This window comes from Homarus americanus, unplaced genomic scaffold (genome assembly GCF_018991925.1).
Source record: "Homarus americanus isolate GMGI-L3 unplaced genomic scaffold, GMGI_Hamer_2.0 scaffold54679, whole genome shotgun sequence".
Taxonomy (NCBI): domain Eukaryota; kingdom Metazoa; phylum Arthropoda; class Malacostraca; order Decapoda; family Nephropidae; genus Homarus; species Homarus americanus.
In genome coordinates, this window is record NW_024722701.1 from 2303953 (window position 1) to 2329122 (window position 25170).

The 25170-nt window shown below is 42.7% G+C and overlaps 1 protein-coding gene across 4 annotated transcripts in view; it reads left to right on the forward strand.

Annotated features, from left to right (window-relative positions):
* Window positions 1–25170, forward strand: part of LOC121863067 (tyrosine-protein phosphatase non-receptor type 4-like) — an 88189-nt gene that overhangs the window by 37405 nt on the left and 25614 nt on the right. For 2 of the 4 annotated variants that reach the window (XM_042361562.1, XM_042361561.1), the window contains 8 exons: window positions 432–605; window positions 1350–1470; window positions 2003–2090; window positions 2836–2988; window positions 5442–5513; window positions 7605–7732; window positions 9286–9390; window positions 10559–10740. In XM_042361562.1, coding sequence (XP_042217496.1) covers window positions 432–605; window positions 1350–1470; window positions 2003–2090; window positions 2836–2988; window positions 5442–5513; window positions 7605–7732; window positions 9286–9390; window positions 10559–10740 — 1023 coding nt within the window. The remainder of the gene's footprint in view (window positions 1–431; window positions 606–1349; window positions 1471–2002; window positions 2091–2835; window positions 2989–5441; window positions 5514–7604; window positions 7733–9285; window positions 9391–10558; window positions 10741–25170) is intronic. The other 2 variants (XM_042361564.1, XM_042361563.1) reach the window with 2 other exon arrangements.

The following is a 25170-nucleotide window of genomic DNA, read 5'->3' on the forward strand; positions in this document are numbered from 1 at the left end:
GTTAAGAATTATGGCGTTGAAAATGATCTAATCCTCTACATTTATATTATAATGTATGTACTAAACTAATATTTTTAGTGGCCAATATTAGTGCAAGGTCGGCCGCTTTGTGCAAGGTCGGCCGCTTTGTGCAAGGTCAGCCGCTTTGTGCAAGGTCGGCCGCTTTGTGCAAGGTCGGCCGCTTTGTGCAAGGTCGGCCGCTTTGTGCAAGGTCGGCCGCTTTGTGCAAGGTCGGCCGCTTTGGTATAAGGTAATGCTGAATCACTAATCGCTTATGGTACAGTATAAGTTAATATTATGGTGGCTCTGAGTCAGCCACTTTAGAATAAGGTAATGTCGTGGTCGCTCGTAATATAAAGTAATGTTGTGATTCTTCATAGTACTGTACAGTGTAATAAGGTAATGTTGACGTGTAATGTTAACCTCGGCAGGTGGGTTGCCGGTGCTATACTTTCGGGTCAAGTTCTGGGTGAGCGATCCTGGGAAGTTAACAGAAGAGTACACACGCTACCACGTCTTCCTCCAGCTGCGACGGGATGTTCTTGAGGGCCGCCTTGGTGCCCAGCCGTCCACTGCTGCCCTCCTAGCCTCATATGCCCTCCAATGTGAGTACCGTACCATCCTTCCCTCCATCACCCATACCACATTAATCCTGTGTACATTATCCTTTCAAACTATCCACTTGAAATTTTGCCAAATGATCAGGTAATTTAACTTTTATTTATTTTTTACTTTATACACTAGAGAAGTATATATTGTCAGCAAGAAAACCATTCAAAAGTATTCTTAGGGACACTTTTCAAGGTAGAGATGTGTTAATATGTTGGGAGGCTTCACTGTACAGTGTTGGGCTGGTGCCTCACCCCACAGCACCTCATATAAGGACCTCTTATGCTGGAATGTCATACAAGAACCCCCTGGTGTCAGAAGGTGAAGACCAGGCTTTTTTTCTTTGGCTTTATATGAATTATAAAAAGAAAAATACTAAATAATTTGTTTTATTTGGCTACATATTTAGGGTAGTGATATTTGTGTGTCTGGTGGTGAAGCAAAATTCCCAACACAAGTGCATCATGTAGTCTGTTGCGAGTGATTTGTAGAGGGACGTGGAAAGAGTTGCTTAAAATGTATTTATCTTGTCTTTGAAGTTTAATTAGTAAACCTGAACTTCTGTAATACTTCCTGTCCTATTTAATTAATTTTTCATCAAATCTTAAAAAAAAGAAAAGTGTTTTAATGATCTAGATTTATGGAAACTTTGGTTTATAAATACCAAATTTGAACCCCATCATTTAGAGAGTATTTTTGTACTGTCAATGGTCCTTTAATACATTTTATGTATATTTCAGCTGAACTGGGAGACTATAGTTCTGATGAGCACGGGAACACTTACCTAGCAGACATGAGACTCGTGCCCAACCAATGTGAAGATCTGGAGAAAAAGATCCTTGAGCTTCACAAACTACACAAGTAAGAGAACTCAAATTTTTTCGACTTAATTAGCAGCTGTAAACTTTCACTATTCGTTATATCATTTTTCAGTATCATATGAAGACTACAGAACTGAACAAGTGACCCAAAACATATGATGTCTCTCACAACTAACACTGCTACAATCTGTCACTTGAATAACTTAACTATGGTATTTTTTTATTTATTTATTTATTTTTCGTGTACGTGATTTGTCTTGCTTCTGTTCTGTGCCCCTCATATTAAGTTGAATTTCTTTATAAAGTATCATTGTTGTTATGCTGTAAATATTATGATGTACTGTTAATTGTCTAATTAAATTGCTGTGTTTGTAATAATTTACCTACATGGCTCAAGTAAATGTAAAAAAATGTTGATGAAAGTGGAGATAATTGTGTCATTAGGTTTTTACAATACTTTACTAAAATATACACCGATATACACTATTACAGTATTTTATTTTATTATATTTAACATAGATTTTTTTGGGTGGAAACAATCTCCTATTCTGACTGTATACTCTTACTTACAGAGGGCAGTCTCCGGCAGATGCAGAGTTCAATTTCTTAGATCATGCTAAGCGGTTAGATCTCTATGGAGTTGACTTACACAAAGCCCGGGTAAGTCTGCATGAGGTGTCAGGATAAAGTGTCTGTTGTATATTATGTCATCATATTTATTTATTTGGTGTATTTTTTTTAAGTCCTGTGTGTGTAGATGTAAGTAAGGTTTATTAGGTTTGGTAGAAGGAGGAACTTGAGCTGTTTGCCTTTTGTTACGATGCTGTTATAAAATATTAACTTGTTGTTATTCTGTAATAGTCAGACCACATATGGCAGTGTATGACGGGAGTACTTGTGTTGGTCATAGAGAGAGAGAGAGAGAGAGAAAGAGAGAGAGAGAGAGAGAGAGATGAATTGTTTAAATAAATCATTGTTTTTATACAGGGTGTCTCATAAGTCACACACTATAGAGAAAATACTTGATTATGGCAAATTTTCATATGTTTCAGCATCTTCTTCAAAACACACGTTGATTTTATTCGAACACGGTGCCTTTTGTGATCTTGTTGCCTTGAGATGTTATGTTATTTGTCTATGGTTTATGGACGATCTTGGTGAGTGAGGGTGTAGGTTATTATTTATAAGTGTGTGGCATCTGGCTCTCATTATTAACTGCTTGTGTCTCTTTGCTGAATGGCATCCAGTGGTAAAGGTTAAACTGAGTCTTTCCTCTTGTGTTAAGTTTCTCTGTCGTCTTCAGTGATTTGTTATTATTCCTATGATGCGTGACTTATGATATACCCCATGCGATGCTCATGTCTTGAGGTCCAGCGTGCGTTAACCTCGATATTATCTCTTTCAGGACTCAACCAACCGCGAGATACACTTGGGTGTAACTGCGATCGGTCTGGTCGTGTTCCAGAATGCAATCAAAATAAATACTTTTAGCTGGGCCAAGATTGTCAAAATCTCCTTTAAACGGAAACAATTTTTTATTCAGCTTCGAAGAGAACTGGTAAGATAAATATGACCATTTTAAACAATTTCAAAGATATTTATTTATTAAGTTATATAAGAATTTTTCTACAGCTCTTGTGTTTTTGTTAAAATTTCAGGATATTGTTCAATGTTCTTCTGTTTTTAGTTCATTAAATTTGTTTTGAATATATTTTATTGAAGTCAACAATTATTGAATTGATAATAGTCCATTAGTGTAGGTGATGAGGCCTTTAAACTTGACAGTACAGTACAGTACAGTACAGTACAGTACAGTACAGTACTGGCCTCAGTGCACCTGTCATATTTTCAACATTTTCCTGTCGTCTTGTTTATGAGAAAAATGGCTCCACTACCTACCCGTATATTTTCCCATAGATGTTATAAATATGTTTCATTTACCTGTGACACAACAGATACATGTAAGTTACATTTGATACTACAGTTTAGAAATTATTGGTTCAACAGAATTTGTATTGTGTGGTTTGTATTTTAATTTGTGACCCATAAAATAGGTGCTTTTAACTGTCATGGACTGTCTTTGTATATGAAGGCAGCTTGGCATTTGAAGGTTCTATGTGCTTTATTTGTGCTTGTAGAATGAACCTTCAAAGTTATATGAGTTCACTTTATCTATTCTCAGATCATAGAAAAATGTGTCCTGTCATATGTCAAGCATGGTCAAATATATTCAACATGACAGTAAAGCAAGTTTATGTTTAGTGCTTAAATGAATGAAAAGTCTTAATCTTTGTCTATCTGTTTGTGTGTGTGTGTGTGTGTCAGTCTTCTAAAAAACAATAAATAATAATGTATGTTTATTTTTGTTTTTGAAAATTATCTTAAGAACGTCAGTCAAATTGAAGTTCGCTCATCTACAAAATTATTCACTGTGGTTTTGTCGATTCTCTACTGTACATATTTGGCCTCTCTAAGGATGTGGAGAAAAGACAATTACTGTACCTACCTTTTTGTGTGTGTGCCAGTGTTGCCGTCGGGAACTGAAGCCTCTCATTCTATCGTACTAGCTTCAGTTTATGGGGACGTAACTTTATACATATCTTAACTGGGGTATTATTTCATTATATAAACTTTTAAACGCTCTCATAATCAGTTTCAGGATGTTAGTTAAGGGTTAAAGTTTAGGTGGAGTTAACGGCAGGACGAGTTATGTATTAGTGTGTGACCTGACTTGTGGGATCGATGTGTGTACAGTATTTATGTAACTGTACTGCAATTTACCTCTTGGTTAGGTTCGGGATTGATGAACACAGAAACCTTAATTAAAGAAAGAGAAGTAATGGGATAGAATGATCTGAGGTTGTTATAGAAGTGAGAGTAAAGTGATGATTATAGATGTGACAGTAAAGTTATTAAATTATGGTGTGAGTAACAGTGTACAAAACTATTTGATATGTCAAAATAATGATGAGCGACATATTAATCACCTCAGTGGTAGCAGCACAAGTTTATTATTAGCAAACATTGTCACTCAGACCTCTATTCTCACTTCAAATGGCATGTTCGCTGTACGGCTCAGGATGCTGATGACGAATAGACCAACTGAATATAATGAAATATAGTAATATCTCCGTTAGCCGGAATCCCTCAAACCCGGAACTCTCCGATAGCCGGAATTGAAATTTTCTCGAAAAATCGTTCCCAAAGGGCACATTTTCTGGAAAACTCGGAGAAACTTTTCCTTTCCCTGGAAAATTCCGGGGATGGGGGATTTTTTCCAGCTTTGAGAAGTCGTCTCATTACCCGGAAATCTCTCATTCCCGAAAGTGCTCTGCACCAAGTGAGGCGCTCCCATTGATAGTGACTAATCAACCAATGGCATCCAAATCAGATTCTTGTTTCAACAGGAAGCCCGACTCTTTTTTCTACCCTATACAGGGTTTATGCTTCATCCTTCTGATTGTTCCGGCTAACAGAGATATCACTTTACTGTATAAGAATGGAGGAGCAGCACTATTTTTCTCTGGTACAAAGTCGATTTCTGGGGTCAGGATGTGTGCTGAGTTAATCTTTTGTACGCTTAGCACCTTAATAATCTACCCTTCATGACATATTGAATCTTCATCTACCCTTCATGCCATATTGAATCTTCATCTACCCTTCATGCCATATTGAATCTTCATCTACCCTTCATGCCATATTGAATCTTCATCTACCCTTCATGCCATATTGAATCTTCAGCTACCCTTCATGCCATATTGAATCTTCATCTACCCTTCATGCCATATTGAATCTTCATCTACCCTTCATGCCCTATTGAATCTTCATCTACCCTTCATGCCCTATTGAATCTTCAGCTAGAGTCTTTTGAATCTTTACTATAATATTCTCCATAATAGGATTTAGTATAATAATGTGTTCAGTGAAAAGTTTCATGAATTTATGAGCTAGACATTATCTAAAAGGAAGCATTATTTTACCATACCTTTTTTTTTGTATTGTTCTACATAGACAGACCAGGCCGACAGTAAGCAAGACCCAAGCTCTTTTCTACAAATTGTCAAGAAAAGATTGTATAAAAAGGTAGTACGGTACATTGTTGCTGACAGACTGATGATTTATTCTGCTTCAATGATCTGTTGCTAATGAGGAAATCAGCTCTTGTGACCTTCAGTTATACCTTGAGGTTGTTCTTGAGTTATACCATGAGGTTGTTCTTGAGTTATACCTTGAAGTTGTTCTTGAGTTATACCTTGAGGTTGTTCTTGAGTTATACCTTGAGGTTGTTCTTGAGTTATACCAAATCTTAAACTCACAATTGCTGATATTACTGTAGTTGTTTGTACTGTATATATTGAATTACCAGTATTTTGCATAAGGATCTCCTGACAGGTTTATTGAACTAACTGTCACAATGTGCTTACTGTACTGCTCTTGCATGCACCGCCCACCTCAGTGTGTGTGTGTGGAAGGTGATGTTTGACTACTATTAGTTGTTCATAATTTATCTGATTTATTGAAACATTTAATATAGAAAGAGGTTTTTAATTATATTTGATGAACAACTCAAGATTTTCTTTTGTCTTAGTAATTCTGTACATGTGGGTTGTGTTGTGTGTGTGTAATATTTTTAAGGGTTATAAAATGGGTCAGATGATTTATGGACAGTGTGTATAAAATGGGTCAGTTGATTTATGAACCGTGTGTATAAAATGGGTCAGTTGATTTATGAACCGTGTGTATAAAATGGGTCAGTTGATTTATGGACAGTGTGTATAAAATGGGTCAGTTGATTTATGAACAGTGTGTACACTAAAAGCATGACTTGTGTTGATCACTAACTCTCCCATGACACAGCTTCAGGTAGATGATTATACTGTACATATATTTGACTGAGTGTCGAGACGTTCATCATTTTTCCTTCGTGGTTTTGGCTCTTTAGGGTTATTACAACACTCCCCAGAGTCGTGGTATATTTTCAGTCGTGTAGATAACGTTCGGTTTATTTGGGGGTAAAACACAGCAGTCACCCCATAGTGAAGAACATCGTTATGTTCACTACTGATGTACCGTAACTCCATATAACATTGGAAAAAGTCATCATTTTGTTCACTTACCAAAGTTTTGTCTCTTTTTATTTACTATTAATTTAGTTTGGTTAAGAGGAATATTGGATGTGTATATAACTAGAACTTGACCCTCATAACTGTATTGCTTGTTATGGTATGTTACTTATTGTGGAACCTTTATATAACTGATTTCTCTCCATATAATCTGTTAGTTGGGGGTTTCTCACCTAAAGAACCCTCGACATAACGGACTTTCCTCTGGCTCTAGTCCATTATATAGAGGTGTTTGCTATAACCCATTAGTGCTTTCAGTGTGGATAACATTGTTTGTTTGTCTAATACAGTAGTTGTGTGATAATTGCTGTACTGTACTGTGTATTTATCTGGCCTGGGAGATGATTAAAGATGAAGACGGATAAACATAAAGTATAGATCAAATTACATTATTTATCTCCAGTGTTTCATCGTCAAGAGAATCAATTGTGTTTAAAAAATAGAATTGTGTTTAAAATCTTGTTTATCCAATACAATTTATTGATTATAGAGATTAAATGAATTCAAATACAATTATTACATATTTTGGTGACATCTGAATGTATATTGTATTAGTTTTCAGAACTAGTATATAACATAAAGGTTCTCTTGTGTAATGCTGTGTGTGTGGGGGGGGGGGGGACTGTGTAGGCCTGCATTAACAATATCATAGAGGCCTGGACCATAGAGGAAAAAGTCTTGCAATATTTTAAAAGAAATTGTTGACTGATAATGATAGTTTACCAAGGGTTTATAAGTACTTTGAACATACAGAAGTAGAGAGAATAATTTAGAGTTGAAAGTTTAAACATAGATTCATGTTGGAGACAAAACAGTATGTTAATTTTCTCAAAACTTTGTAGCTTAAGATGAGAGAGAGAGAGAGAGAGAGAGAGAGAGAGAGAGATACATACAGTAATGAGTTGGTTGATATAACATCAGGTAATAGATAACATGACTCTTCCTGGTGTTGTGTGGTAAGTTTATCCTGTCTCTTTATTTATCTTATTTGGAACAAGATAAACATTTAATTCGGTCTTTATACTTACTGGGTTGTCGTCTTCTCTTGCAGTCTGAGAATTACGACAGTGTGTTAGGCTTTAACCTCGCTTCCTACCGGGCGTGTAAGTGTTTATGGAAATCCTGCGTTGAACACCACACTTTCTTCCGGCTGCACACTCCCAGGACGCCCGCTAGAAAGTAAGTAACGAACCCACAGTTTATTTTTGTTGTTCGTTGCTGTGGTGCCGGTATGTATGTGGGCGAGTAGGAACATGCCTCAGATGATGTCTGGTCGCCCCTAAACTTGCCCAAATTGTCTCGAGAAAAAAAAAATGTACACAGTTGAGGAAGATAAACTACAAAAGTATAGATTTATGTTACAAGTTCCTTATAATGTGTATGGTAATGTATTCTGGGACACAGAAAGGAGGGGGAAGGGAGTTTACAAACATCCAATAACCCTCCCCTCCCTTCCTCCTCCTTCACCTCCCCTTCCTCCCCTCCCCTTCGAAGACTATAACATGGTGGAATCTATAATAGTTATACTACTGTACAGTGGACAAAATGATCGTGGAAAGAACGATTATATTCTAAAATTCATAAAAAAAATTTAATTAAGTATTCCTGTGTCTTGAGTTGCTAGATATTGTTAACTTTATAAAGGTTTGGTATACAGTGGAACCTTGATATAAGACTTTTATCTCTATATAATAATGAAGTACATAGTGATAGAGTTCAGTACACGGCTCCAGTGTAATGTCCGCTCGTTAGGGTGCTGTAACAGATGTGATTGAGTGTATGAGAACTAATAGTGTACATGTATGAGTGTTACATTTGTCTATTATTATTATTTTGTTCATGTCCCGTGTTACCCTGTCCTCTGTAGGTGATACATACTGAGCTGTAGGTGATACATACTGAGCTGTAGGTGATACATACTGAGCTGTAGGTGATACATACTGAGCTGTAGGTGATACACACTGTACAGTAATATCTCCGTTAGTCACAAACCCTCAAACCTGGAACTCTCCAATAGCCGGAATGCAAATTTTCTTGGAAAATCTGTCCCAAAGCCGGAAAATTTAGAAAATTCTGGCATTGGGAATGATTTTCCAAGGGGTACATTCTCCAGAAAATTCCTGGGATGGGGGATATTTTTCTAGGTTTGAGAGATGACGTACAGTAATGGGCAATTTCATTAACTTCCGAGAATATTTTTTCGTTACCCGGAAAATTCTGTGGGTGAGGGATTTTTATCCAGCTTTGAGAGAGTCGTCACATTCCCCGGAAATCTCTCATTCCCGGAGGTGTTCTGCATCAATTGTTCCGGCTAACAGAGATATCACCATATTTAGTTTAGGTTAAGCTGTTGGTAATACATACTAGGTTTGATTAAGCTGTTGGTGATGCATATTAAGGGTAGGTTAAGCTGTTGGTAATACATATTAAGGTTAGGTTAAGCTGTTGGTAAATACGAACTAGGTTTGATTAAGCTGTTGGTGATGCATATTAAGGTTAGGTTAAGCTGTTGGTAATACATACTAGGTCTGATTAAGCTGTTGGTGATGCATATTAAGGTTAGGTTAAGCTGTTGGTAATACATACTAGGTTTGATTAAGCTGTTGGTGATGTATATTAAGGTTAGGTTAAGCTGTTGGTAATTCATACTATAAGGTATACATTAAGCTGTTGGTGATACATACAGTATACCAGGGTCAGACTAAGCTCACAGGTCACTTGTCGTATTGCAGAAATCTATTGACTCTGGGCAGCAAGTTCCGTTACAGCGGGCGGACAGAGTTTCAGACAGTGGAAGATTGCAAAAGGCGGGCTAGAGTTGAACGTACCTTTGTCCGGTGAGTCCCAACGGTGTAGAGTTAAATTATGTTATATATCGAGACACTTAGCTCCAGTAGGAATTGTCTTTATTGTTTGTAATTAGCATACGTTTTTTTCTTATTATTTTCACTATGTTTTTCTTATTTTCTTATGTGTTTTTTCTGTTTTATTTTGTTTCTTGTAATTTGTATATTTTTTTAATTTCATTTTTATTTTATTTTTATTTTATTTTATTCTTATTTGTCTTTTTTTGGGGTTCAATTTGGTGTTTTTTATAGAAAGTCTGTATGAAATGTATGTGAAGAAGAGGATGAATGTTTGTTGCATTTATTAAAGTATTTATTTACAGTTTATAGATACACCTTGTGAATAATACTGGTTTAATAGAGTGAAGCTTATGAATGTGTTAATGTTGTATGATGAATGTATAGTGATGTGTTTTATTGGTTAATTAACTCTTATGGCAGCAGTCATCAGTGGAAGTTAGCTGTAGGGACGGTGGTCATCATCAGTGGAAGTTAGCTGTAGGGACGGTGGCCATCATCAGTGGAAGTTAGCTGTAGGGACGGTGGCCCACCTCAAGATGAATTCTGCATTTTGCGCTCAACTCAAAATATTAAGCAGCCATAGAATCTGGTTCTAATTGCTCTTTAATTGTGGCATATGGGAAAAGCCTTTCTTGCCAAGTGCTATTTGCTCAGCACCCTCTACTTTCCTCCCTACAGTCTACCTCTGCTGTACTGTATACTATATTTTATGAATCTTTGAGTAATTATTCTTTCAATACATTCATTATCATAACAGTTGTTGGTTATATTACTGTCTACTGCCTTAATCTTTGTGTAATATGTGACTCATTTAAAACTTAATAACTTGTCTTAGTAAACTTCCACTTGTGTTTTATTTATAATGTGTTTAAGGTTACTGTATAATTTATGGACAAGAGGGACATCCACCATGGTCCAGTGTTAGTATAGGAGAAAAGTGTAGTGCAAGTGTAGGAGAAAACCTGAAGTGTTTGGTGATGTCGGATTGGATAGCGCCGTTCTCACATCCAACCAGGGGATTTGAACCCATGACCTTAGTGGTGAGAGGCAAGCACGTTACCTCTGTACCACTGACACTTTGTCAGTAAACCTCATATGGCCATGAAAGTAACATCCACGTTCTCTTTCCCTCGCACAGATCACCGTCCAAAAGGTTTGCACGACAGACAGTGCCGACCCCAAGTGATTTAGGGTCAGAAGCTCGGTCGGGCTCCGGATCATCCCTGAGGCACGTACTGACTCCTCAGGGTACAAAGTTACTTCCCTCCAAGGTGCTAAGACCCCCAAGATGGCCTGGGGTGAGGCCCAACCCACAGATGAGTGAGTACTGCTCCTACCTCTTGTAGTCTTAAGGTTGAATACAGGAGTTTGTTTATTTTCTGGAGTTTATTAAAAAAAAAGAAATTGACTTTAGAAATCTATGGTTCAGTGGACAGAATAAGTATAAGTATTTTATATTTAACTTTGTGAGAGGTTAGGTTAGATTAGGTTAGGTACTGCTATCCATACTTCTGTCTGTACCTCTGCCAGTATCTGTACATCTGGTCATGGAAACACCGTGTCCCGTGGTGCAGTAACTCATCCATAGAGGTTGATATGAAGGAAAACTGCCAATACCTGTACATCTGTCAACACACAATAATAATAATAATAATAATAATAATAATAATAATAATAATAATAATAATAATTAATGGTTTATTGAAAGAGCATTGCAGCCGGAAGGCTGAAAATAGTAGTTATATAATTGGAGAATGGGCCACTTGATTGACAAATGATATACAAGTAACGTAAGTGATACAAATATGATATACCTGAACAGTATAATATCTAAGTGGGGAGAAGGTCATACTTCAGGGCATTTCAATATAGTGACAGTACAAAAAGGTAAGATTGACTGGGAGTGAATACACTGGTTGATTACAAGTTGGTGATAATTTTTACAATGGTTGAGACTGGGCTGTTCTTATAACGATCAGCTTGCTCATATGGGCTGGATGCGGTTGTGGTGTCAAACAGCAATTCTCGGGCTAGGGATCTCAGGTGGTAGTAGGAGCCGGTGTCGAGGATGGTGCAGAAGCTTCTCACCAAATTTGCAGATGAGGTCGTGGTGATGGTCAGAGAGAGCCGAGAGGGTCAGTGTGTTGAGCGCTTCTTGATATGTGGAGTAGGAAGGGGAGAGAATAATCTTGCATGCAGGCAGGGGAGGCATAGGTGAGCTTGGGAAGTATGAAGGCTGAGTAAACACTGAGGAGCTCGGATGCAGGAACTCTGAGGGACTTGAATTGGTGGAGGAGGTGGAGATGAAAACTGGAGGATTTGACAACTGTACTGATGATGTATGTTTTCCAATTTAGTTTGTTGTCTATGATGATGCCGAGGAGCTTAGTGGGGTCCACAACCTGGAGTGTGTTGGGGCCCAAAGTAATGGAGGGAGGTGGGATAAGGTTGGAGGAGAGGTTGATGTGTATAACCATAGTCTTGGTATAGTTGATGGTGACGTGGTTGTTGGCGGCACAATTTTGGAGACAGTTCAATAAATCCTGGAGGGCGGTGTAGTCGGGAGCTGAGTTGTCGACATATTTCCAGCGAGCAGGGGTTTCTCTTAGGGCATCATTGATAAGCATAAGGAAGCATAGTGGTCCCAACTTGGTACCTTGGGGGATGCCACAGGTGAGTGACTGAAAAGTTGTGTAACAATGTCATGAGTTTCCCACCACCCGGGAATTCCCGCCAACTGAGCCAATAGTGTGAAGGCCTTAGGCCTGTTTTCGACCAATGAGAAAGCCTATGAGGCGTGACGTCAAAAGTGTGGCGTCTCTTGTAGGCTGACGCGGTTTGAACAGGAGTCTGTGTTGGAATTTTGTGTAGGGGTGTGTGTGACGTCTGTGGTGACAACATGGCAGTATGGTGTATTCTGTTTGGTAAATCCTTAAGTTCCCATTTGTTGTGAGATACGTGGTCCCCGTTTAACTTGCTAGGAACATAGGTTTATTGTTTTGAGGTGTAACTGTTAAACCCTTATATAAAGTAATCAATAAACACAGCAACCGTTAATAAGAGACCTAATTCATCCTTCCCTTATTAAGAAAGATTAAGTTGGTATAAAAATTATGATACACTAAAATTAGGCTCACATATAAACCCATTTTATTTGTTACATGGTGGCAGCCCCTCAGAAGAGTACAGCTTGGCGTCGGTCACTGAGAATCTCTAAACCATGGTATAAGACTTTTTGAAACCCGAGGTCGATAGCTTTGTTGATGATTGCATTGTGGTCGATTAGGTAAAAGCTTTGGCCCGTCCCTCTACCAATACTGTACATCTGTCTGTACCTCTGCCAATACCTGTACATCTGTCCATAACCTAACCTAACCAATACATCTGGGTTTGTTGATAACCTACAGGAGGATGGGTCAAGTCCAAGGTCTGAACGATGTACACAAACAAACAGATAATAAAAAACTGGTTCTACTCGTGTCCTGTTTACGTTGGTCATGGGGTCCCAGCCTCTCTATCCGTCACTGAACTCTTGGCCTTTACCTGTATACACATTGTTTTGTAAATGTCAGGGACAGATTTTTGTTCGTTTAAACCAACATGGAAATGAAATGTTGTCTTTGTTCATTAAATGTCACCTGCCTTCCCATCTTCCCTCAGGATCAGTCATCGTCTCCCTCCACTCCTCAGACCTACCCACTTCCTCCATCGTACCTCACACCATCACCATTAAATAGTCAAATATCCCCCACCTCCCTCCTCATCCCTCTCCCTCCCCTCCCCCCCTCTCTCCCTCATCCCCCTCTCCTCCCCTCTCCCCCTCCAATGTCGTGGATATTATCTCAACATTTCAACACTTCTTGATCGTGTTTTTTGTGCATGAATAAATAGAGACTTTCATGCCCAGCAAATGTGGTCATGAAAGGCAAAGTCCAATGTCAGGTTCAGTCAGTGTTTATTTTTGATGTGCTGATGTAAAACTCCTGATACTTAGGTTGAGTTGAGTTGGGTTGAGTTGGGGTTGGGTTGGATTAGGTTAGTGAGAGAGTTAGTGAGGAGAGGCAGATAGGCCTCGGGGTGATAGAGGACACGAGTGGGCGAGACAGACTGACAGACAGGCGAGGGGGTGAGGAGGAGCATCAACAGCCCTAACTCTCACACACACACACACACACACACACACACACACACACACACACACACACACACACACCTACCTACCTACCTGAAGGAAGAATTTTTTACTATCTAACTATATATCTATACCATGTGAGTCACAGGTCACACATTCTCTCTGGGGTTTTGTTGAGTCACACACACAATTTGGGGTCCATGCTTGGGTTTTTTGGGGTCACAGACACACAAAAACACACATCATAACACCATATCACAACACCTCTCATGGTGACGTCAAGAGATTAATTCATAATTCACATGAATCATACCCCTCACACCTCCCCTCCCCTCCCTCTCCTCCCCCTCTCTCACCGTTTCCTCACCTCTCCACTCATACGTTTCCTCCTCCCCATCCTCTACCTCTCCATCACAGTTTCCTCCATACCTCCCCCCCTCCCTCCCACCCTCCCCTCCTATCTATCTGTTTGGCTGTCTATCTATTTGTATGTGTGTACATGTATAATATAATAATAATAATATGACGGTTTTATTGAAAAAAATTCTGCAGGAGGCTGAAAATATAATTGGACATAAATGACTTATACATACATTGGTGGTTTAACAAAAAGCCTTCATTAGAAAGAGTAAAGAACATACAAGTGAACATACAGATTAATGTAGGTGTTGAACAGCAAACTCATGGTAGTAACTCCTCCCAGATGGTGTTAGGAGGAACTCACGTGCAGTAGTTCCCTCAGATGGTGTTATGAAGGGACCTGGCGTGGTGTAGTATTCCCTCGCAGATGGTGTTATAGGGGACCTGGCGTGGTGTAGTAATTCCCTTCACAATGATGGTGTTATGAGGGCCTCACGTGGTGTAGTAATTCCCTCACAGATGGTGTTATGAGGGGCCTGACGTCAGTGTAGTAATTCCCTCACAGATGGTGTTATGAGGGGCCTGACGTGAATGTAGTAGTATGTGGTGTAGTAGTACGTATGTATGTATGTATGTATGATGTTCTATCTTGAGTACCATGACTTGACCCCTTGAGTACCATTACTTAATATCTTGAGTAATCGTCGTCCTTTCTGGGGGGTCACCGATTCGATCCTGGGGCCAGTTTCAGGTCACCCAGGGGATGTGAAGGTGGCTGGAGTGTAGTGAGGATTTAGTTTTCTGTTACCTATATTTTACCTCTTGTTATGCTACTGGTTACCTCTCTTTTCCTCTATAGACTAAAACACACACACACACACACACACACACACACACACACACACACACACACACACACACACACACACACACACACACACATGCATGACCATCACCCTAGTGGATTCTGATTTCACTTACTCAGTCGACCTTGGCAATCAGTATGTTCCTGTTGGCCAGAATGACAGTCCCCCCCACCCCACAGTGACACAGGTTCATCAGCCGCTGCCTTACCTGTCGGCACTCGTCTGATAAATTCCAACACAACTAGAGTTGTAAATTTTTTAGTAGTAGTGGTTGTTGTAGTCGTGGTGGTTGTAGTGGTTGTTGTAGTAGCTTAATGTGATAGTAGTAGTAATAGGATATTTAATTTTAGGTAATAAAATGGCGAAAGGTGTGGCTATTGAGGGAGGATGGAGGCCACAGTAGTAGTAGTAGTAGTATTAGTAGTAGTAGTAGTAGTAATGGTAGTAGTAGTAGTAGTAGTATGTAAGAAGTAGTATGGGTTGTATTGTGTCACGGATTACAATGCCAATTTCGAGTTGACTAGAAGTTGTGTGAGAAGCGAATCCTCTACTTTATTGAGCAGCTTCCTCCTCGCTGATAGCTGCTGGCGAGAAGAGGAGGCTGAGGGCGTGAAGCTCAACCCCGGTGTTACTGAGTCATGGTGTGCCTCCAGGGGCCACCTTGATCCCCAGCTGTTTAATTGGAATTATGATCTTTTTTTTTTTTTTACTTCTTATTGTTGCAACTGTTGGAAAATAGGGAGATTACACCGTCTGGAAACCCCTGCCATCCTCTGACACCCTGCCACCTCTTCACCCTCTGCTACCACCATCCACACTTACGCCCACCCTTCCGTCCCTCCTCATACAGAGAGAGTCTTAGTTAATGTGTCATAACAAGTTTGGGAAAATTCTTTGTAAAAGTTCTTGTACTGTTACCTGTGTGGGAGTCTTGTGTGAGGTGGTAGGTGTGTGTGTGTGTGTGGAGGGGGGTAGGTGTAGTTGTGGGGGTGGGGTGATAGGTGTGTGTGGGGGTAGGTGTGGGGGTGGGGGTGGGGTGATAGGTGTGTGTGGGGGGTAGGTGTGGGGGTGGGGTGGGGTGATAGGTGTGTGGGGGTGGGTGTGGGGGTGGGGGTGGGATGATAGGTGTATGGGGGTGGTAGGTGTGGGGGTGGGGGTAGATGTGTGTGTGTGTGACAGAGGGAGGTGAAAGTACTGGTCAGGTTCACCAAACTATTAGCTCGTGTCACTCTCACTCAGGTAGTGTGTGTGTGTGTGTGTGTGTGTGTGTGTGTGTGTGTGTGTGTGTAGGTACAAATGCCAACTAGTGACCGAGTGCCCCGTGTTACTCTGAGGGGAGAGTTACATCATACTCAAAGTGATGAATAAATCGTACTCAGTAAAGCTAATTCATTGTACTCAGATGGTTAAGCATAGTACTCAATAGGATTAGTAATTGTGCTCAACGGATTAACATACTAACCTAACCTATACGATACGATAACTTTCAAGCTTTAGTACAACATCTATAATAACATAGTAGTGAATGGTGTACTGTACAGTGGCGGTGTTGGTGGTGGTAAGAGTCTCGTTCTATGGTAATGAGGTGAAAGTGGCGATAATTGGTGGGTTTAAGAGAGTGACATGATGAGAGATGATGACATATTGAAGTGAGTTATGAAGGAAGATGTCGGTAGAGATTGGTGATTGGTGATTGGTGATTGGTGGGGAGGTTAGTGATTTGACGACGATTATAACAACAATTAGATTAATGGTGGTAATTTATGATAATACTTTAATAGGTATATATGATGATGATGATGATGATGATGGAAGGAAGGAGTGAGAAGTGAGGGAAGGAGAGAGGAAGGTAGTGAGGTGAGGGAAGGAGTGAAGGACTGAGAGGTGAGGTATAATGTATTTAACAGGAGAGAAATAACACTGTTGTCTCCCTCACCTGTCATCATTTGTCGTCTGTTGTCTGTCTACTGTCTGTCTTCTCCCTGTCTACTTACAATGGACAGTAGAAATCGTGTAGTTCTTTTTCATCAGATTACTTAACACTGTATGAATAGGTGAGAGAGAGAGAAGCCAGCTTCCTGTCATTACCAGCTTAGGGAAGGGGGAGGAGGAAAGGGGTCGGTGATCAAAGGGTTACAGCACCAAGACTCCAGGTGTGGCTGTGAATCCAGGCCGTCCAGGTATACTGTGTGATACTGGCGAGCATTCACCACCACGGGCGATCGATCACCTCTGCCTGGCGTTAGTCTATACAACCAACGCTCCTGATGCTTGAGTTACCACATGAATCTTGTGTGACTTCTTCCTGTGACCTTTACTGAATATAAACAGGTTAGGTCAGGTCAGGTTAGTTCCTGGTTGTAATAACATGAGTTGTATTTATAATTATTTATCGTGTTGTACTTCCTGGATGTTAGTTCGTACTTACAGAACAGCTGTGTGTGTGTGTGTGTGTGTGTGTGTGTGTGTGTGTGTGTGTGTGTGTGTGTGTGTGTGTGTGTGTGACCCACTCTTCTTCCGTCACTCACACACACACACACTCTGCCCCCCCACCTACCCTACTACCCCCCATTAACAAGAGTTCCCCGTTAACATCAGAGGTGAATTTGTTCCTGATGGGTGCAATGTAATGGTCGTTAACGCCGGTAGTGGGTAATTAGGGGTGGTGGGTGAAATGACAGAGGGGGAGGTGGGAGAGGGGGAAGATGAGAAAGGGGAGGGTAGGTGGTAGAGAAGGTGATAGCAAGGGGGTTAGGTTAGGTTATACAGTACATGTTATTAACAGAAGCAGTCAGGTGTGTCATTTACACCTGGATGATGACATGACTTTTTGACAGGTGTAACAGCAGGTGTGGGAGTGAGGGAGGGAGTAGTGAAGATGGTGGGGGAGTGAGGGAGGGAGTAGTGAGATGGTGGGGGAGTGAGGGAGGGAGTAGTGAAGATGGTGGGGGAGGGAGGGAAGGAGTAGTGAAGATGGTGAGGGAGGGAGGAGTGTTGATGGTGAGGAGAGAGGGGAGAGGAAAGAGCAGCAACAGAAGGAGGGAAGGAAGGAAGGAGGGAGGGAAGGATGTACCAGTAACAAGAGGTGAAACACTAAACACTGAACCTTATAACTGAAGCTCGAGGTGAACCTGTATATGTATTATGTATCACTCGTTATGTATTCTTATGTATCACTCATTATGTATACGGCCAGAAGACACTTACAAACTTATACAGTATTTAGGTTAGGGTTGGTTGGGTTAGGTTAGGGTTGGTTGGGTTAGGTTAGGGTTGGTTGGGTTAGGTTAGGGTTGGTGTTAGGTTAGGGTTGGTTAGGTTAGGTTAGGGTTGGTTGGGTTAGGTTAGGGTTGGTTGGGTTGGGTTAGGGTTGGTTAGGTTAGGGTTGGTTAGGTTGGGTTAGGGTTGGTTGGGTTGGGTCATAATAGACACACACTCTCTGTACAGTAAAACTAACCCATAATATTATCCTTTCAGGTAGTAATTAAGGTGTCTGTTACCTGAGGTGTCGCGATGAAGGTGAGTGTTCCTGTGTTACTTTGGTCTACAGCGTGAGTGTGTCCCGCCGTGTACACCTGCAGCGTGAGTGTGTCCACCGTGTACACCTGCAGCGTGTGTACCGCCGTGTACACCTGCAGCGTGAGTGTGTCCCGCCGTGTACACCTGCAGCGTGAGTGTGTACCGCCGTGTACACCTGTAGCGTGAGTGTGTCCCGCCGTGTACACCTGTAGCGTGAGTGTGTACCGCCGTTTACATTTATACCATAATTTTTTAGGATTAATTGACAAAGAAAAAAATATTGGTCATGTTTTTTGCATATTTATGGAGTCATAAGTGGTGCACCGTCCAGTGAGTACACCCACAACACAGTGCAGTCTGACAGCAGCTCAACTGGGCCATAGTTACAGTACATAGTATTGCTATAGCGGGTGTGTGTGTGTGTGTGTGTGTGTTGGTAACAACTCAGTTGGGTGTGATGGATTGTTAGGTGAGTACTCTTATTGTGATAGTGGTTGATGGTGGTAGTGGTGGTGGTGGTAGTGGTGCTGGTGGTGGATGGTGGTAGTCATGGTGATGGTGGTGGTAGTGCTGGTGGTGGTGTGGTAGTGATGGGGTAGTGCTGGTGGTAGTGATGGTGTAGTGCTGGTGGTAGTGGTGGTGGTGGTGGTGGTGATGGGATTGTTGTTGTTGCTATGACTCTCCTGTTGTTCATAGTGGCACAGCGGTGTTTAATTGCCCCACCGTTAACAGTGCCACTCTTACCGTTGACATCTACCGTAATTACCGTTGATATCACTAGTACCGTTGTGTTTACCGACCAACGGGGATTTGGTAACAGCATCCGTGTGTCCGTCCGTTGGGTTAGGTTAGGTTAATCCTGTCAACGTGCATGGTAGACTGTGTGTGTGTGTGTGTGTGTGTGTGTGTGTGTGTGTGTGTGTGTGTGTGTGTGTGTGTGTGTGTGTGTGTGTGTGTTTCAGTGCAATAATTTCCTCGCGTCAACAAAACACCAACACTCCCTCTCTCCCTCTCTCCTGTCTCCCTCTCTCCCTGTCTCCCTCTCTCCTGCTCTCCCTCTCTCCCTCTCCCCTGTCTCCCTCTCTCCCTCTCTCCCTCTCTCCCTGTCTCCCTCTCTCCCTGTCTCCCTGTCTCCCTCTCTCCCTGTCTCCTGTCTCCCTCTCTCCCTCTCTCTCCCTCTCCCTGTCTCCCTCTCTCCCTCTCCCTGTCTCCCTCTCTCTCCCTCTCTCCCTCTCTCCCTGCCCTCCCTCTCTCCCTCTCTCCCTCTCTCCCTGTCTCCCTGTCTCCCTCTCTCTGTCTCCCTGTCTCCCCTGTCTCCTTCTCCTCTCCCTCTCTCCCCTCTCCCTCTCTCCCTGTCTCCCCTTCTCCCTCTCTCCTCTCTCCCCTGTCTCCCCTCTCTCCCTGTCTCTCCCCTGTCTCCCTGTCTCCCTCTCTCCCTCTCTCCCTCTCTCCCTGTCCCCTCTCTCCCTTCCCTCTCTCCCTGTCTCCCTCTCTCCCTGTCCCTCTCTCCCTCTCTCCCTCTCTCCCTGTCTCCCTCTCTCCCCTCCCTCTCTCCCTCTCTCCCTCTCTCCCTGTCTCCCCTCCCCTCTCTCCCTCCCTCCCTCTCACCTAACCTTGGGGCTTTGTGCTACAGTTTCCCTGTGATTTCATGTTGTAGCGTCTGAAAGGTTTGGTTCTGTGGTGATGGTAGTGGTGGTAGTGATGGTGGTGGTAGTGGTGGTGATGGTAGTGGTGGTGGTGGTGGCGGTGGTGGTTGTGGTGGTGATGGTGGTGGCGGTAGTGGTGGGTGGTTGTGGTGGTGATGGTGGTAGTGGTGATGGTGGTAGTGATGGTGGTGGTGGTGGTGGTGGTGGTGGTGGTGGTGATGGTGGTGGTGGTGATGGTAGTGATGGTGGTGGTGGTGGTGGTGATGGTGGTGGCGGTGTGTGGTGGTGGTTGGTGGAGTGGTGGTGGTGGTGTCTTTTGTGACTGTAGTTGTGTTGATGAGTGTGGGGTGGGAGCCACGGGTGAGGGGTGAGGGACTACAGGAGTGGGGTGGGGGCTACAGGGTGGGGGATACGATGGTGTGTCAGTAATTCAAACACACATAGACCTGTGCTTCTCTCATGAGGCAGATTAAGGTTCATGCAGGATGGGTGGGGGTGTACAGGAGAGGTGGGTGGGGGTGTACAGGAGGGTGGGTGGGGGTGTAAGGAGGTGGGTGGGGGTGTACAGGAGGAGGGGTGGGTGGGGTGTACAGGAGGTGGGTGGGGGTGTACAGGAGGGTGGGTGGGGGTGTACAGGAGGGGTGGGTGGGGGTGTGGGAGGGGTGGGTGGGGGTGTACAGGAGGGTGGGTGGGGGTGTAGGAGGGGTGGGTGGGGTGTACAGGAGGGGTGGGTGGGGTGTGGGAGGGTGGGTGGGGTGTGCAGGGAGGGTGGGTGGGTGCACAGGAGGGTGGGTGGGGTGTAAAGGAGGGGTGGGTGGGGGTGCAGGAGGGTGGGTGGGGTGGGAGGTGGGTGGGGTGTACAGGAGGGTGGGTGGGGGTGTAAAGGAGGGTGGGGTGTACAGGGTGGGTGGGGGTGTACAGGAGGGGTGGGTGGGTGCACAGGGGGTGAAAGGAGGGGTGGGTGGGGTGTGGAGGGGGTGGGGTGGGGTGTGGGGGTGGGGGTGTGGGGAGGGTGGGTGGGGTACAAGGGGTGGGGTGTGGGGAGGGTGGGGTGTACAGGGGGTGGGTGGGGGTGTACAGGGTGGGTTGGGGTGGGAGGGTGGGTGGGGTGTACAGGAGGGGTGGGTGGGGTGTAAAGGAGGTGGGTGGGGTGTAAGGAGGGTGGGTGGGGGTGTAAGGAGGTGGGAGTGTAAGGAGGTGGGTGGGGGTGTAAGGAGGGTGGGTGGGGGTGTACAGGAGGGGTGGGGTGAAGGAGGGGTGGGTGGGGGTGTAAGGAGAGGTGGAGGTTATGGTCGAACAAGAGGGAAGGGAGAAATATTAAGAGGTGGGGTGTAGGAAGGATTGTGAGGGGAGGAGGAGGAGTGGAAGGAAGGAGGGAAGGGGAGAGGCAGGGAGTGGAGTCGGGATGGGAGAGGGAGGGAGGGAGGCAGCGCCGGAAGAGGGAGTGTGTGTGTGTGTGTAGCAATGTTTATGCAGTGATCACCACCCTCCCCACACAGTGTAGTAACGTAACACACTGTATGTTAACACAGATGGTTCTAACACCGTGTACAGGTTGAGGTACATGGTGTGTACATGGTGTGTGAAGCTTCATGGCTGGTGAAACACGGTGTGGCGTTAGTGTGGTGTGGGGCCGTAATGCTTGTGTACTCTCGCCACACCTCAGTCTCTCACCACACCTCAGTCTCTCACCTGCTGGAAACACCTCATGTACGGGATTGAACTGAGGGTGAACTATCTCTCTCTCTCTCATGGGTAAACAACTCTCTCTCATGGGTAAACAACTCTATGTATGTTTGTAAAGTACGTGTATATTCCGGTATATATATGTGTGTGTGTGCATGTATGTGTGTTTGTGTATGCCAGGTTATGGGTTCAAATAAATCAGTCATTTAGCTGGTGGGCATGGCGTATCCAGCGGCCACAGGGCATCCATTATCCGGGCGTACACAGAGGCATAGCTTGTTCATGATCCACGGCCCCTCCCATATTTTCTAAGTTTATTGATTTATCTGTGTGTGTAGTGTACAATAACGTCATGTATAGTGTTCTTTTATGGTGGTGATGTAGTGTTGTGAAGATTGTAGTATTGTGTAGGTTATAAACACCAGTTGAACTCTGTTGTGTTGGATAGATCGGTTATTGTAACAGAGGCTGACAGACGTATGGATAATAATTACTTTACCTTCTCTGGACTTTGGAACCGTGTTATAACCAATAATTCCTTTAATAATCAACTAACTACTAAAATATATGGGGGTATATAACACTCATTTGGGTTGTTGGTTAGTGGTTGTGGTTATTAAGTTGTGTTGTTATAATGTTGGTACAGTATGATAAGTTTTCCATCAAGCGGGTTGGTGTCTCTTAAGCTGGATCACCTACCCTCCCTGCCTGGCTCACACTAGTCTTGTGTCGGTGAGGTGCGTTGTTGGATCTATACATGCTTCTTGGTCTATGTTAGTCAAGGTACTCTATTAGTGAAGTATTTTTTGAGTACAGGAAATATTAAATACGGTTTATAATAACGATACAAGTGTTGGAAAAAGTTGGTTGTGAGTAGAGAAACTGTTTGTGTTATAATTGTTTTTGTGTAGATAAAACAAGAAATGGTGTTTTTTATTTATATATGTTTGTTTTGGTGTTTGATGAACGGGGAAATAATAAGTGTTTGTGAACCGTAAATAAGACGAGGAAACTTGTTCAAGATGGTCCCTAATAGATAGAGATATTCTTTGTCTTATTGAACATCTTTGTTATGGTGTTGTGACGCGACTCTGTGATGAACTGACTTGAACTAACTGTGAACTTTTGAACATAAAAGGATAATTGTGCAGGTGTAGTGAGTCAGCGCTAACTGATGTACTGTACACCGTTCCTAAGCCCTATAATCCTAGGTAAGGGGACGGCCCTGAACTTAGGGTAGAGACAGTTTAAGACGGCTGTGTGAGGCGGTGATCCTCAGGGAGACGAAATATCTGAGTTATCGGGGATATTTTGTGTTGGGGAAGAACTATATGGTGGTAACGTTTGTCTTCTGTTAGTATTGGTTAATTCACGGTTATTATGTAGGACTAACCCAGGAGCGAAATTGATTGAAAAAAATTATAAAAACGCCGGATTTTCATTGTTATATTATAGTGGACACTGTTAGAGTTTGTGGAAATATATTAAAAATGGTAGTTTTTAAAATAAACGCTAATTAACATTTGTGGTTATGAAGAACAAACCTAACCAACCAACCAACCAACCAAACAAACCTACCTAACCGTACCTAACTTCCCCGGTATATTAAGCAGAAAAAACTTACTCTGATATGGTGAAATTTGAGGCATTTTCTGGACGTGAGATGATAGGGTCGCATCGGCGGGTTAGTCCTATATATTAACCAAATTAACTTACTATTTACCATTGTTTGTATACCTTCACCCTCTGTGTACTGTGACTCTACCTTCACTAGATACGTTCTCTTAACAGTTAAAGTGAACGTATCTAGTTAATTTTGTCTCCTAACTGGTGTTAAGTGAACTTATCTAGTTAGGGTAGAGTCTCAGTGTCATTAAAACACCATATTGGAACATTAAATTATTTCATATTTAGCTAGTGAGTCAATTAAGCGAGTGAGTCAATTAAGCGAGTGAGTCAATTAAGCGAGTGAATCAATTAAGCGAGTGAGTCAATTAAGCGAGTGAGTCAGTTAAGTGAGTGAATCAATTAAGCGAGTGAATCAATTAAGCGAGTGAGTCAGTTAAGTGAGTGAATCAATTAAGCGAGTGAGTCAATTAAGCGAGTGAATTAATTAAGCGTATACTCACATCTTCACATATCATTGATGGTGGTGGTAGAGGTGAGGAATGTGGAAGCAGGTTAGAAAGTGAGGTAAGGAGGCGGGTGTCCCTGGCTTGAGAAGTGAACATCCAGGAAATGGTTTCTTTTGGGGGAGACTGAGAGAGCGACTCTATTGTGTGTCCCCAGCAGTGTGTGGTGGTGTGCGTTCCTCATGTATATAGAGAGTGCAGGTGTGTAAACAATGTATATAGGCAGTGCAGGTGTATAAACAATGTATATAGACAGTACAGGTGTATAAACAATGTATATAGAGAGTGCAGGTGTATAAACAATGTATATAGACGGTGCAGGTGTATAAACAATGTATATAGAGAGTGCAGGTGTATAAACAATGTATATAGACGGTGCAGGTGTATAAACAATGTATATAAAAGTTAGATGCGAGAAATCAATATAAATTTGATCATATTTCTGTATATTATTTTTGTTTTTTAATTTAAGTGAATCGTCCGGTGATGTTTACAGCCTTCAGGCACGAGAAATAATTAATTATAAATTTGCACTTATGACCAACAGTTGCCTCAATTAGGTTAGGTTAGGTTAAGGTGTTTACCCCCTTAAAAAGCGGTTATAGATTACCAGGTTGCTTCGTGTTTTGTGGTTAGGTGAATGTCAACAAATTACTTCATCACGACCACCTGTATGACGTCACAGTCCAATAACAGGTGAGGTAATTAAAGGGTTAATTAAATGGTCATTATCGTAGTTTACGAATTAATACGTCGTTAATTTTGTGATTTGTTGAGGACGACTTAACTTCAGAGTTGGCCGCTACCACAACATTGGCGCTGCTGGTGTAGATAAAGGAGGCTGATTGGCTGTCTCTGCTGGTGGTGATGTAGATAAAGAAACCTGATTGGCTGTCTATGGTGATGGTGATGTATATAGAGGAAGTTGATTGGCTGTTGCTGATGGTGATGTATATAAAGAAAGCTGATTGGTTGTCGCGGTGGGAAGATTAATGTCTCGCGAGTGTCTGTCTGGTTCGTTTGTCTGTCTGTCGTTTGTTTGTCTGTCTGTCTGTCTGTCTGTCTGTCTGTCTGCTGTGCGTGTGAAATGTAAGGGTCACAGTATGTGGCGGGGGATGACGGTGTTACGGGGCGTTGGAGTGTGACGGGAACTGCAAGAGTCACGCCCCTGCTCTACCACCTTCCTGTGTCGTCCAGTCACACACCTTCATTACCAATACGCGCCGGGTTCACCGGGCCGGGTTCACCACCGGGCCAGGTTCACCACCGCCAGGTTCACCACTGGCCAGGTTCACCGCCGGGTTCACCACCGGGCCAGGTTCACCACCGCCGGTTCACCACTGGGCCAGGTTCACCACTGGGCCGGGTTCACCACCGCCGGGTTCACCACCGCCAGGTTCACCACGGCC